At 37.3% G+C, this 15,437-nt stretch overlaps 1 protein-coding gene across 1 annotated transcript in view; it reads left to right on the top strand.

Annotated features, from left to right (window-relative positions):
• The window catches only part of Hcrtr2 (hypocretin receptor 2), a 104,142-nt gene that overhangs the window by 74,903 nt on the left and 13,802 nt on the right, over positions 1 to 15,437 (top strand). The window contains exon 4 of the mRNA XM_051140597.1: positions 2,793 to 2,908. Coding sequence (XP_050996554.1) covers positions 2,793 to 2,908 — 116 coding nt within the window. The remainder of the gene's footprint in view (positions 1 to 2,792; positions 2,909 to 15,437) is intronic.

Raw genomic sequence — 15,437 nt, 5'->3', positions numbered from 1 at the left:
TCAAATTGAATAGTGGCAAATTATATTTAACATAACCTGACAATGTAGCATAGAGGAAGGTGTGTTTATAGATTGTGTATAATTAGGTAAATATTCTAGTTGATATTATAATTTTTCTCTTCTGCAGAATATTATTCTTTAATCTCTGATTTCAGAGACATCATAAATATCCATATTTCTCTCTGATTTCTTGATTTGAGATAGCAACAGATAGGGAGATAGATAGATAGATAGATAGATAGATAGATAGATAGATAGATAGATAGATAGAAGAATTTATTTAGATATTGCTTTTCACCAGTTGAATAAAGACACTGATTTTTTTTTTTGGTTGTTGTTGTTGCTGAGATAAGGTCTCGTTAGCCCACTCTGGCACTAAACTTGCAGTGCAGCCAAGAATGATCTTGAACTTCTTATCTTCCTTCCTCTAACCCCCAACTCTTAGGTTGCAGATGTGCACTGCCACACGATTTTGTGTAACACTAGAGATCAAGTTCAAGGCATGATGGGCAAGTGTTCTACTGACTACATCCGCAGCCTAAGACACAGACTTATAGTCATCTGTCCTCAAAACGCTGCTGTCTAGTTCAGGCTGTGCTTAAGCAAAAAAAAAATTTTGCATAACTATATTCTAGATTACAAATTTCATAAGTGTATATTGAAGACAGGATTACTATCAAATAAAGGTTTCTAGGATATTTTCAATACATGCAACTTAGATTTTCAGTAGTATATTTGAGGTTTCGATTAGTTTTAAGTCTAAGAACAAAAAAGCAGATTTTTAAAAACTATTACATTTTTGTAGTTACCTATTATAACCTTTCCAGAAATAAACTATTTCTAACTGGAGTATAGTTTTTCCTGGCCAGTTTTTCTGCATAAGTGTTCATCATAACATATATTTAATAGTCAGTTGTTTTTTCCAATTATTCAAAATTACCAGAAGTCATCTTCCTTCCTTCCGTTCAAAACTCCAGATTGATATGGCAGTAATATTATCTGCTACTGTAGTGGGAAAAATATTACCAATCAAATCTACTTTCCCTAGTCTGTTCATGTAGTCTGAGGCAGCTATTAGAGCTTCAGTGTACACAAGCTTCAAAGGTGTGTGTGTGTGTGTGTGTGTGTGTGTGTGTGTGTGTGTGTGTGTGTGTAGTACATGTGACATGCTATGCTTTCTTTAAGACCAATAAAAGTTCAAAGCCACTCAAGTCCCTGGGAATCGCAGAGGTCACCTTCCAGTTGCTTTGAAATTGGCCCAGGAAATATGGTTCAAGCTGCTGTACTTGAAATGGAAATTTCATCGGTTATTCTTCCAGTACTTGAATTCTATCATTCCTCATTTAATGGTCTGTTTTACAATATGAACTTGAAAGGTAGCTGGAAATGAATGGGGCAGATGAATGCCTTCTGACCCAGAAGGAGACTAAAAATGACACCTCAAAATAGTCTGCTACACCTCACAGGAGCCTAGGTACCACACTGTTCCTTCCACACAATACAATACAGAAAAAAAGAGAGAAAAGGATAACTTCAGAATGAAGATTCCAAAAAAAAAACTTTTGACTCAATCTTAATCAATTCCAGAGAAGTTATAAGATGGCAGATGCCATTAAAATTATACATATGCTTAAAATATAACTAGTGATATAACTAAATGTAAGATTGCTGAGTAAATGACCATTGTTATGGTCATTATTGCAATTACTATGACATATCATAAATACAACTTGCTATTATGATTCAATATAATTAAATACTCAAGATTTCACTCTTTCTATCCTTTACTAGTTGACTGGCAGACATGATTCCCCCTCCCCGCAGCATTTTTAGTCTCTATTCTATTGATGTGAAGAGACACCATGACCAAGACAACTTTTATGAAAGAAAACATTTCACTGGGGGCTTGTTTACAGTTTCAGAGGTTTAGTCCATCATCACCATGGTGGGGAGGATGACCACATTTAGGTGGACATGACGCTGAAGAAGTATCTGAGAGCTATATCCTGATTCGTAGGCAGAAAAGAGTCTGAGCCTGGCATGGGATTTTTATAATTAATTTCTTGTTTTAATTCATTAATAAATGCTAGTGTTATGACAGATATGTTTATGTTTAGGATTAGTGGCAAATAATAAAATGACTGTAACTCTAAAGGTAGTTATTCCTAATAAGTGAGATGGATATAAAAAAAAGAAGACTGGATAAAATTTAACTGTAAAATTCCTAAAAGTCTCAATTTCATTATAAATATATGTGTGAATGCCTCACAAGTGGGTATATTGACAATAAATCAACAGAACAAATGTTTATAGTATTTATTTTCCAAAATTTTTTTCACACTTATATTTAAGAGTACAACTGGTCCCATCACTTGAAGAATTGCTATTCTAATGAGAATATCTAATTGTATTTGCATTTAGCTCTTGTTTAAACAAGGATTTAGTCTTTTTTTTTTAATCAAACCATATTTCTTTTAGTAAATGAACATGTAAGACAATCCAAAATAGTACATTTTAATTAGCCAAGTGCAGGCATGCCAAATAAAGAGCATTTGATTTATGCCTATCGTGATCGTGGTTTGATTGTGAACACAACCAATTTAGAAATGACTAATTGTAATTTCTCTAAGGATTTTAAGTAAAATGTTGGAAATTATTTTGCCACATGTATATCAAATATATGAATGAAATTATAAAAAAATAAATTTATCCTTCAAAGGAAAAAGTTAATATAACCCCTTTCTAAATTCATCATTTTAATGAAAGATCTTACTACTTAACTCTCATCTCAGGTGAAGTTTACCCGAAGATGTACCACATCTGCTTCTTTCTGGTGACATACATGGCACCTCTGTGTCTTATGGTGTTGGCTTATCTGCAAATATTCCGTAAACTCTGGTGCCGACAGGTAAGTAATCTGAAATAATTTGTTTGTGTCTTCTTTAGAATGTACATAAAAACAAACTTAAAAATTCATTGACCTAATACAACATATTCAATTCAGGACCATTTGTTCTAAAATAATGAGACTCTGGTGTGAACATATCCCTTGCCATCTAACTGATACGTAACAAATGTCCTAAATTCTCCTAAGGAGTCTTCACCTCTAATACAATCTCAGCCTCCATAATTAACTGAGTTTTGTTGTTTGCTTGCTTGCTTGCTTGCTGTTTTCTGGTCTTGGAGTAACATTTTAATTGTTTGTTAGATTTTTATTTATTGCTATTTTATTTATATGATGTTTTGCCTGCATGCATATAGGTGTACTACATGTACACAGTGCTCTCAGAGGCCAGAAGAAGGCATCTAATACCGACAAAAACTTTATAGATGGGTGAGAGCTGCCATGTGCATTCTAGGAACCAAACATGGATCCTCTTGAAGAACACGCAGCCCAGTGCTTTTAGCTACTGAGCTATCTCTCCAGCCCCAGGATTAAAATTATTAATTTGACTTTTCATTATAAATAGCAAGTATTAATTCCAGTTCCCAGAGACTATAAATATAAAGTTATACTTTAAATGAATTTTTGTAACACATTTTACATACGGTTTACATCTTTTAACTCCAATTTTCTCATTTACAGTAGATTTAAAGAATAAGATAGTTCAGGGTTGTTTCCCTCTGCTTCCCTCTAACTCATTCCCTCTGTATTTAGTAGAATTGAGATTTTTTTAAAAATAATTTTAAATTTTGAGTTAAGGTTGCTGTGATTTATTAAGAAATGGTACCACCCATGAGATTTCATTCACTCTCTTAGTGATTGATCTGTCATGTATTAATATCTTTTGCATACCAGTCTTAAACTAAACTACCATTTTATGTGACCAGTAAACTCAAGCTACAGAATGAGTGTGATCCGATATACTGTGAATCCAGCCTGTTTTTGTTGTTTTTATAATTAATTAATTATTTGATTTACATCCTGACCAAAGTTTCTCCGCCTTCCTCTCCTCCTAGTCCTCTCTCCTATCTCCCCCAACCCTCCATCTGCTCCTCAACCTTTTCTCTTCAGTAAAAGGGGAGGCCACCCATAGAAATATAATGTTCTTGGCATATCAAGTTCCATTAAGACTAGGCACAGCTCCTATCGAGGCTTGAAGAGACAGCACAGTAGGGGGAAAGGGTCCAAAAGACAACTAGCAGGTTCAGAGACAGTCTCTGTTCTACCTTCGCACTTCACAACCGTTACATGTGTTCTCTGGTAGGCAGTTCAGATCCTTATGGGCCCAGGTTAGTTGATTATGTAGGTTTTCTTGTGATGTCTTTGACCCATCTGGCTCCTTCAGTTCTTCCTCCCCCTCTAGCTCTGCCTAATGTTTGACTGTGGGTTTCCACGTCTGTTTCCATCAGTTGCTGGATGACGCCTCTCTGATGATGGTTAAGCTGGGCTCCTGTCCGCAAGTATAGCAGAGCATCAAATGTCATTAACAGTGTCCAGTGTAGGCTCCCTTGCATGGCATGAGTCCCAAGCTAAACCAGTCATTGGTTAGCCCTTCCCTTAATTTCTGTTCCAACTTTAGTCCTGCACATCTTGTAGGCAGGAAAAATTGTAGATCAATGGTTTTTGTGAATGGGTTGATGTCCCAATTGGGTTACAGGAGCTGCCCAGCTCAGGCTTCATATCCCCCATTGCTAGCAAATCCATTTGGTGGTTTCTCATAAAGCTTGGAATAGTTCTACCTTAAGACTCAGCTTTACCAATCCTTAGGCATATACCCAAAAGGTGTTCCATCTTATGGTAACAAGAACACTTGCTCAACTATGTTCATAGCAGCTTTATCCATAATAGAGAGAAACTGGAAATGACCTGAATATCCCTCAAAGAACGAATAAAGAAAAATGTGATATATTTACACAATAGAGTATTACTCAGCTATTAAAAGCAATGACATCATTGCAAGCAAATGAGTAGTACTAAAAATGGTCATCCTGAGTAAAGTAACTCAGACACAAAGAGACAAACATAATATGTACTCACTTTTAAGCAGATATTAGCTATAAAGAATAATCATGCTACCATCCACAGACTCAAAGATGCTAAGTTACAAGGAGGGTATAAGGGGAGGACAAATGAATCTCACTGAGAATGGGAAATAGAACAGACAGAGGTGGACAGATGGAGAAAGTTCTGGGAGAGACAACTGGAATTGGGTGGTGGGCATATCTGGGATGAACTAGAAACCTAGAGCAATGGAAACTCCCAGCATTTGTTACAGTTAATTGTATCGGTTTGTCCTAAGAAGTCAATAACTGACATAGGGAGACTGAAACATACTTTAAAGCTGTCAGCACTAGCTGGGCAGAATCTAAACTGATACAAATCTAATCTTAAACTAACATAAACTACTCTAAACCTCATAACATACATATATCCCAAGCACTTGCCACTATGATCCTCAGAGACTTCTGTTCCTTTTCCAGTCAACTGCAAACCCTTTTCTTTCTCCCTCTCAACTGTCAAACTTTGCTCTGCCCTTTCTTCAGGAAGTCCCGCCTTCCACTTCCTGTCCTTTTGCCCAGCTAATTGGCTAAACAGTGCTTTATTGACCGTTGTTACATCCAGTCAAGACATTCCTGCACAGCAATCTACGATAGAAACAGCCCTTTAAATACAAGCACAAGGTACCAGAGCTCAGTGGACTTGGGAATCTCTAAGCCTAGGATGATAACATTTAAGTTGAATCTTGATGACTTGAAAGACATCTGCTAACATCTGTGGAGAATTGTAAATATGCAGAGTAGATACGGCTTAACTTTTTATGTTTACTAAGTATATGACATGGTAAAGATGCACTTTTTATTTTTCTGTAACTGTGGCCAGTACAGTGAATTTATTAAGCTTGTGGACTAACAGGTTAGTGACCTCTTTTCTATAACATATTTTATTGAAAAAGAACTTCTTGAGACTATTTTAATGCATTAAGATCAATTTATTTTGCTTTTAAGTAAAATTTCCATCATTTGTAAATTTCATAAAGACATGCAATGTACTTTACTCATACTTACCCACCACTCCTCTCTGTAACTCCTCCCAGATCTACACTCCTCCCTTTGCAAGGTCATGCCCTCTTTTATTTTTTTATAATCCTAATCCAGAGTCAAATCTGTGCTTTTCTTTTACTCATGAATTTAAGCCATCCACTGAAGCATTGTTGACCTACCAGGAACCACACACTTAAAGAAAATTTATTTCTCCCACATCTACCCATAACCTATTGACTTTCTAGTCTGTCAGATAGGAAAAGGAGATCCTGAGCCCCTCCTATCTACATAATAGAGTATTAGTTGGCTTGATCTTGTGTCTTACGTAGGCAACATGGCTGCTGTGAGTTCATGGGTATAGTGGTCCTGTCATTTCCAGAAGATGCTAATTTGCCCAGTTTTTCCTGATGCCCGGATCTTACAAGTCTCTCTGCTCTAGTTTCTCTTTCACATATCTGTAAATTATGAAGATAGAAGGTATGATATATATATAAATATGCCATTTATGCCTGGGTATTCCACTGACATTTACTCGGCACTTTTGCTAGTTGCAACGTTCTGCATTAACTGACATCCACAGCAACAAAGAAGCTTCTCTGAACAGATGGGAGACATACACTAATCTTTGGTTATAAAGACAAGAATATTGAATTTAAGGCCATGCTCCATAAGAGCCCTGTAATAGAAATACCATACCTGGTATCATAGATCTGGCCAAAAATCCAGAGTGAGGGAGCTCATAGACTCCAGGGTGTATCAACTACTATTATTTTGCTAAAAATTTTCCCTTTAATTCTGATTTAAAATGGTTTGTTAGCCACATAACATTTATGCCACTATTGTACCCAGGAGTACATCTCATAATACCTATTTTATTGTAGCTTATAGGGCCACAGCTGAGTAAGACTGGTGATGACTTTTCTCCTCTAGTATCTGTACAACACTTTCTGATACTATGAAAACTAACTAACAGGAAGGAATCTTCCCAGTCAGCACCACCATTATTTCTCTATATCAAAACATGTAGCAAGACTGTCTTATCATCAAATTCTGCAGTAAATAAGAACAATAGCATTAGTCTGCATTGCCTTGGGTGTTCTATGGGACTGCCCTGACCAATAATTCAATGCTTGGCAGTAGGCTTTTTATTTGGCAACTTACAATTTATGGGACGATTATACCTATGGAACTCCAGTAAAACCATTAAACTCATATGAATATATCTATATACAGGTACATAATTTACTATTTTATAAGTATTATAAACATATATCTTATAAAATATTGGATTTCCATCCAGAAATTTCAAGCATCCTTAGCATTATTTATCTAGCACTTCTAAAATGTCCTATGTGGTTTTTGAGGATGAGTCTTCATTTGTGTTTTATTCAATGCTTGAAATTCAAACCATCATTTCAAAACCATCTTTCACTAATCAGAACCAAGCAACTTTTATAATGCTTAAGCCTATATATTGGATTACAGTATGACCTATATGAACACTGACATGCCCTTAGTAGACACATTTAATCTCAAACAATAAAAGTTTGGTTAATTTCTAGAAGGAAACAGCCATGTTTAAAAGTGACTTCTGACTGAAGAGCAGACAAAGTGATAAATCAGAGAAAGATATGACAAAATGAGTCGGAGATTGGATGATCCCAATTCTCATGAGAACAGGACAGGAAAGAGAGGCTACATAAGAGCAGCAAGGGAAGGAGAAGTGACTTTTTTTAAACCAAGGTTTTTTGACCAAGAATTTTCACACAGGTGAAGACAAGAATGAGCCAGAGAACGAGAAGGAGGCAGAACTTTAAAACATATTGCCATTAGTTTGAGGCAAGGCAGAGCAATTCAGTTAGAACCCAAGAGAAACCAGTTTTTTATCAGTCAACTTGAAGAGTTGTGTGAGCCAGAACAGCTGAGTTCAATGAGAACTCTTCTGAATCAGGCAGCAAGAGTTAAGAAAGAGTTTAAAAGGCTTTCGAATGGCTCTCATCTCATCTCCTTCATTTGAGAAAATGAAAGAATTTACAAATAGGTTACTTTGCTATCAAAGATAAGTGCAGCTGTTATTCTCAGCGACAGCTCTATCTTACTCTCAGTTTACGTCAGTGTTGGGGTCACCTACTGTTGGTCCAGCCTGTGTAAGTAATGCTTTCTGGGACATGGCATTCTGTGTATTATAGTAAAGACAGAAATTCTGGGGGAAAATCTCTTACCTCTTAAAATTTCTGCTATGAGCTTACAACTTGTAACCTTGCATTGGCCCCAAAGTCAGATATTAGGTATTCTTCATCAAAAGGCATTAGTTATAGAGCCATAAGTGTCTTCTAACAAGTTGAGGGTGGATGATATGGAATATCACAGCATGGAAATGTAAAAAAATGCAGTCTAGGAGAAGAATGCATGAGTTTAAACTAAGACCATGTTTCTTGGTAGTTTCACAAAATTTGTCAATGACTTGTGACTTTGATCATCTTTAATTTTTTTGTTTTATTCAATCTTGTCTGTATGTCTGAGGATTATTTGTGATCAGTGCCTGTGGGGACAAAGGAGGACACTATATATTTTGGGATAAGAGTTACTTGGATCAGGATTACAGAGGATTTTCAGCTGCCACATGCTCTAGGAGACCAATTAGTGTTCTTAGCCACTGAATCCCATCCCATCCCCAGCATCATTTTCATCCTGTTTAAAGTGGGGTTCACAGCTCACAAATTCATACATATCAGGTGAATTAAGTACCTTAATCACCGAAATAAAGACCAATGAATAAAATTTCTTAAAGTATCATTGAATAAAATACCTTAACTGTCTATGCTGCTAGCTTTCAACTAAGTTTGACCCTATTTCTAAATTAGCATGTGTTAAATTGTTTGTGACCTTCGTTTGTTATTTCTCTTCATTTTTTTTTTTTTTCTTACTAGAGGATCAAACACAGGGCCTGGCCATGCTTTGAGTGACATCTTTGTCACTCCGTGACATATCTTGTGATTGAATAACATCCCTAAAAATGAAATTCCTTCATTGGACTTTAGAACAGACTTGTAGTGATTCTTCTGTTTCCTCTTCATTATTAATTGATGCTGGCACATAGTAGTTTAGGTCTTTGTATCTTTCTAATCATCGCATGCCTAAATGACTGCAATAGAAAAAAGCAGTAAGAGTTTACATAAGTGAGGACATATGGCAGTCTATTGCTCAGCCATTCAGAGGAATGCTTTTAGGAAAATTAGAATATAGTAGTCTCTTAAAGAAGAAAAATACTAATGTACAAACAGCTATGCAGATGTCTTAAATGTAGATTGAGATTCTGAGGAGCATATTAGATATCAAGATCTCGCATTATGTAATGTTACATGTATTTGCATATTCACTTGCTTAAAAAATAATGTACCTTCAGACCTCTTTAAAAGTGATACATAATTTATCTTGTTACCATTGTGTCTACAACTGTTACGTGTTACTTAGCACAAAGAAAGGACCTGAAAATGGTTCTTTAATGTGTACCTGACTATTGAAGCATAAACAATGCGCTTATTTATTATTTAAGCTTATATTCTCAATTTCCAAACCATTAAAATAAATTCAAGTGTATCATAGGCTTAGAAATGACCTACAGTTTTCTAATGGAATGCCCAACTTAGTACAATATATGTGATTCAAAATATTTGCAGTAAAATGCCTGAGCTGTGAAACTAAAACATTTAAAAAACAGATTGGAATGGAAATTGGCAAGTTGAGCTGAGCCCACTTTACAGCTGTAATAAAGTAAATTGACCCCAGATGGATAATTAAATAAACCTCTGCCTGAGCAACGCTTGGCTTCTCACTGTTCCTGCCTCTAGAGTTGTCAGGCTCTGCCTTTGCCATAGGCCACGTCAAGAGAGCCATCAAGTGAAATAGGCCTATCCTATTTGCGTAAAGTAACAAAGATGCATGAATTCTGTTTTGTGGTTTTGGATTAGCAAGTGTAAAATGTTAGTTAGCAAATTGTATGCCCTTGTCCGACTTTGTTAAGAATTTTTCGTTATCTAAAAGAAGAGGCTAGTGTTTTTTGTCTCTCTCAAATTCTTTGACAATATGAGTAAAAGAGTTCACTGGCTGTGAGTCTATACAGACCAGCCTCTCAAGACCCTCTCATCCGGGGGTGGGGGGGTGGCACACGCCTTTAATCCCAGCACTCTGAGAGTGTGAGTTCAAGGCCAGCCTGGTCTACAAAGAGAGTTCCAGGACACCCAAGGTTACAAAGAGAAACCCTGTCTTGAAAAACAAAAATAAAAACATAAAAAATTCTCTCATCCTGAGACTTCCTAAGTTAGACTTGCTTGGCCACTCATGCATACTTCAGCAATCAGTCCAGTTATGAAGTTATGAGCGTTCTGAGAAATCAATAGCAGATCTCAGTCATTATGCAAACTTTGGTTAATGCATTCCACAAATATTATTAAGCATGTATGTGTCTTATATTGTGTGACACAGCAGAAGAGAACAGCAATACACTCTTAAGTCAGACCAGATTTTAACTTTCCAAAGACTGAAAGACCTTCCATGTTATGATTGTGCCCATGGTCTCATTTACCTTTTACTAGCCAACATTTTTAGAGAAACTAGAATTCATCAAGTGATATTGAGTGATAACAATCAATCTAGTATGAGAAAATGGACAGAAGGTCATAGAAGATGAAGAGATGCAGGAAGGCAATGCTCTAAGCTCAAAAAGGAAATTTAAAAACACAAGCAAAAGTAAGGGCTTCCTGACAGTCAGTGCTGGCACACACCTTTAATACCAGCACTCAGGAGACAGAGGCATGCAGATCTCTGTAAGTTTGAGGCCAGCCTGGTCTACAGAGAATTCCAGGACAGCCAAGGCTACATCAAAAAATAATCAACAGCAACAACAAAATTTACTATAAAGATATTTTTCTTTGTAATTCTTTTCTTTTTGTATCCAGACTGAAATATAATTATATAAAACAATAAAACTGAAAATTCAACTTATAATGCTTAAGCACATAACCTAAAGAAAAGATGAAGGGGGTGAGGGGTGGAGTGATATTGAAAAAATATATATTTATATGTATTAAAATTTGATTAGCAATGATTATTGTTTATATTGAGATGTTCATTGTAACCACTAAGAATATACTTTTCTCAAAAAGTACCTAGTAAAAGCCTTAATAAAATTTGTATGGTATGGTAGAAAAAAAAATTTAAAATACTAATGGAGAAATAAAGAAACACAATAGATAAAACATTACATATACAAAACAAACACCAAAATTACAAATTTAAATTAGAAAATCTGAACAGACTTATATTAGGAAACTGAATGCGTAATCAAGATTCTAGAAATATTAAAGTAAAGAGCCACATGATATTTGTCTTTCTAAGACTGAGTTGCTTCACTTAGCACAATACTTGCCAGAACCATCTATGTTCTCTTAATTTTCGTAGTTAACTTTTTCCTAACTTCTGAATAAGTTTCCATTGTGGGTATGTGTCACATTTCCTTTATCCATTTTGATGATGATGATGATGATGATGATGATGATGATGACGGTGATGATGATGATGACGGTGATGATGATTAAGAGCATCTGGGTTGATTGCATTCTCTTGTTATTATGAACAGTACAGCAAAAAATTGGATGTGCAGCTATTGTCTCTGTGGTAGACTGTGGATTCTTTTGCTACACCTGGGTCATATAGTAGTTAGAATTGGGCACTTTAAGGGACCTCGATACTGATTTCCACAGGGTAAACACTAGTTTACACTCTCAACCGCAGTGGATAAAAGTATGCCTTAGTCTATAACTTCATTGACATTTACTGTCACTTGTTTTACTGATGCTAGTTGTCCTAGCTGGTTTATTGTCAACGTAAGACAAGATAGAGTCATTCTGGAAGAAGGAGCCTCACCTGGGGAAATCACCCCACCAGATTAGCCAGGTGATGTGGGCCAGCCTGTTGTACAGTTTCTTGATTGTTAACTGGTATGAGAGAGCCCTGATCATTATAGGTGACGCCATTCTGGGGCTGGTTGTCCTAGGTGCTATAAGAAAGCAATCTGAACAAGCCATGTGGAGGAAACCAAGCACCACCACCACACTACTACCACGACCACCACCACCACCACCACCACCACGACCACCACCTCCACCACCACCACCACCACCACCACCTACACCACCACCACCTACACCACCACCACCACCACCTACACCATCACCACCTACACCACCACCACCACCACCTACACCATCACCACCTACACCACCACCACCACCACCTACACCATCACCACCTACACCACCACCACCACCACCTACACCATCACCACCTACACCACCACCACCACCACCTACACCATCACCACCTACACCACCACCACCTACACCTACACCACCACCACCACCACCTACACCACCACCACCACCACCACCTACACCACCTACACCACCATCACCACCACCACCACCACCACCGCCGCCATCACCTACACCACCACCACCTACACCACCACCACCACCCCAGTAGCCCCTGCTTCAGTTCTTGCCTCGTGTGCCTGCCTCCAATGGTTGCCCTAACTTCCATTCATGACACAAGTCCCACAGGGACTTTCCACCCCAAGTTGTTTTGGTCATGCTATTTTATCTCACCAATAGTAAGCCAAACTGAAAGAGTAGTCATTCTGATGGGAATGAGATAGAATCTCAGAGTGATTTTCATTTGTATTTGCTCGACAGTTGAGAATGCTAAACAGTTTTGAAAACATGTATTGGCCATTTTTGTTTCTTCTTTTGAGAATTAGCTGCTTATTTCATTATCCCATTTATCTATTGGCAGTTCTGTGGTTTGAGTGTGTAAATCGTACAGTGCTTATTTATTTATTTATTTATTTATTTATTTATTTATTTATTTACCTCCCTGAATGAGGTATAACTGGCAACAGATTTCTTCCTAATCTGTGGACTGTTCGCTTTGCTGATAATTTTCTTTGCAGTGTACAAACTTTTAAATTTTACACAGTCTTTTCTTGAGTCTTAGTGCTGTTCTCTGTGTCATTGGAGTTCTGTTAAGAACGTTCCTGCTCATACACCCTTAACTTTGAGTGCATTCCCTACATTTTGTTCTAGAAGTCTCAGATTTAAATTGAGGTCTTGGGGTGAGAGCAATGGCTCAGTTGCTAAAAGCATGTCATATTCTTGCAGAAGACTCGATTTGAGTTCCCGGCACCTAAGTTAGGCAGCTCACAACGGTGTTGTCTGTAATTCCAACTCCAGAGAGATTCAACACCCTCAGTGTCTATAGGCATGTGCATTCACATGCACGCACACACACACACACACACACACACACACACACACACTTAAAAATAAAAATTTTTATCTTAAATTAATCTTTGGACATTTTGAATTGACTTTTGAACAAGACTGGAGATGTGGGTCTGAGTTCAGTCATCTGCATGTAGACACTGTTTTTTCGGTGGCACTTTCTGAATAGGCTGTCATTTCCCAGTGTGTGGTCCTGGTGCCCTCTTCAAATTTAGAGAGACATTGTAGCTTGTTTATTTATAGCTTCTTTATCCTATTTTATTGCATACATTTCCATTTGTGTACCAATGCTATGCTGTCTTTTTCACTATGTTTCTATAGAATAGTCTAAGGTTGGCCACCACGATATCTTCAATGTTGTTCTTTGCATTTAGGGCTGTTTTGTGTCTATCCATAGTCACCTGTGTATATATACAATTATGATATTTTTGGATTATTTTCTAGTTCTCTAAGGGGTGTCACTGAAATTTTTATGGGGATTAAAGTGAATATGCAGATTACTTTTATTAATATGGCCAAAATTAACCCTGCCGATCCAGAAGCATGCAAGGCCCCCCACCCCCAACCTGGCTGACATCGTATTTAATTTCTTTTTCAGTATCCGTCAATTACATGGTATTTTGAACTAATAATTATTGCCCACATTTTTTAGTATATTTTCACATCAAAGATCGTTCACACAGTTCATTTACAGTACCGTGAATATGTCATGCTGTGTTCTGTTGTCCACAGTTGGGTATTAGGGCTCAACAGAGCCCTGGGTGACCCTGTTGGCGAAAGATCTTCCACCAGGACAAACTCTTGGGATTTGTCTTTTCTGATTATTTTACATCACTATTATTACCTTTATGTGATAACGCAGTCTGCAAATAGCTGGCCTTGCAATCATGAGGACAAGAGTTTAATATTCCAAAGACATGCAAAAAAATAAAATAAAATAAAATAAAATCTGGGTAGCGTGGCACACACTTGTAATCCCAGCGCTGGAGAAGGGAGCCAGAGAGATCCCTAAGGTTACCTAACCAGACCTAGCTGGAAGGTTCCAGGCCAATGAGAGACCCTGTCTAAAGAATAAGATGGATACCAACTGAGGAAGGCCAGCCTAGGTTGTCCTCTGACCTCTAAGGCATGTGCACACATATGTACACAAACAACACTGCACGTACACATGCATGTAAAAATGCAGAAAAAATCTTATATATAGATTTGCAAAAGGAATCTCTTCACAATTAAAAAAGGATGTGTCTTGAAGTTCTGTACAAATTAAATGTATGATCTGAAACATTTCATTCTAATCTACTTAGTAGCCTCTCAATCAAACCTATAAGATGAGGTTGACATCTTGTCTTTAAAGACACACTGAGCACTGCTGAAGGGTATGCCCCATTCTTGAATGTCAGTTGATATAATGAATTTTCTGTTGCCTCTTTTGTGCTGCTCAGTTTCTTGGCATGGTTTATCAGTGGAGAAGGGGCTGCAGGAGTGAGCATCTTCTGCCTTCAGGTCCTTATCTGAAAATGGTCTCAGCACATTTCTCTTTCTTCTCATTTTAAGGGCCACAGCTCTGCCCCCTGTGGCACCTTCTCTTCCTGAGAATGTTTTTGATACTTGAGGAAGGCATTGGGCAGGATATTGGCTCTCCCTTCATGGGAACGTTAAAAATAGGATGATCTGTATGGTTTTATTTAGAAACCACTTCAAGACCACTTAGCTGGTACTTACCAGCTTTTGTGAGAAAATTCTTCTGGAACTTTCTATGATCTATTGCTACCTCTTTTAAAAAGTGTTTTTAAAACTAGTTTTTAAAAAAAGAGCCACAACACTGAGGAGATCCTCAGCAACTAAGAACACTGGCTACTCTTGTAGAAGACGTGAGTTCGATTCCAAGCTCACGTATTCTAGTTTTCAACCACGCAACTCCAGTTCCAGGGAACCAATACCTTTTGTCTAACCCAGCAGGCACCAGACACACATGTGGTGCACAGATCTACAAGAGAGAGAAAAACTCAAACACATAAAATAAGATTTTAAGTCTTAAAAATAAATTTTTACAAATAGAGTCACAGAAGAGGGAGATTTGTAGCTCTTTCTCTCCCCAAGCAGTGGTTTGGT

This window comes from Acomys russatus, chromosome 32 (assembly GCF_903995435.1).
Source record: "Acomys russatus chromosome 32, mAcoRus1.1, whole genome shotgun sequence".
NCBI classification, from domain to species: domain Eukaryota; kingdom Metazoa; phylum Chordata; class Mammalia; order Rodentia; family Muridae; genus Acomys; species Acomys russatus.
This window is presented reverse-complemented; position numbering and strand designations above follow the sequence as displayed.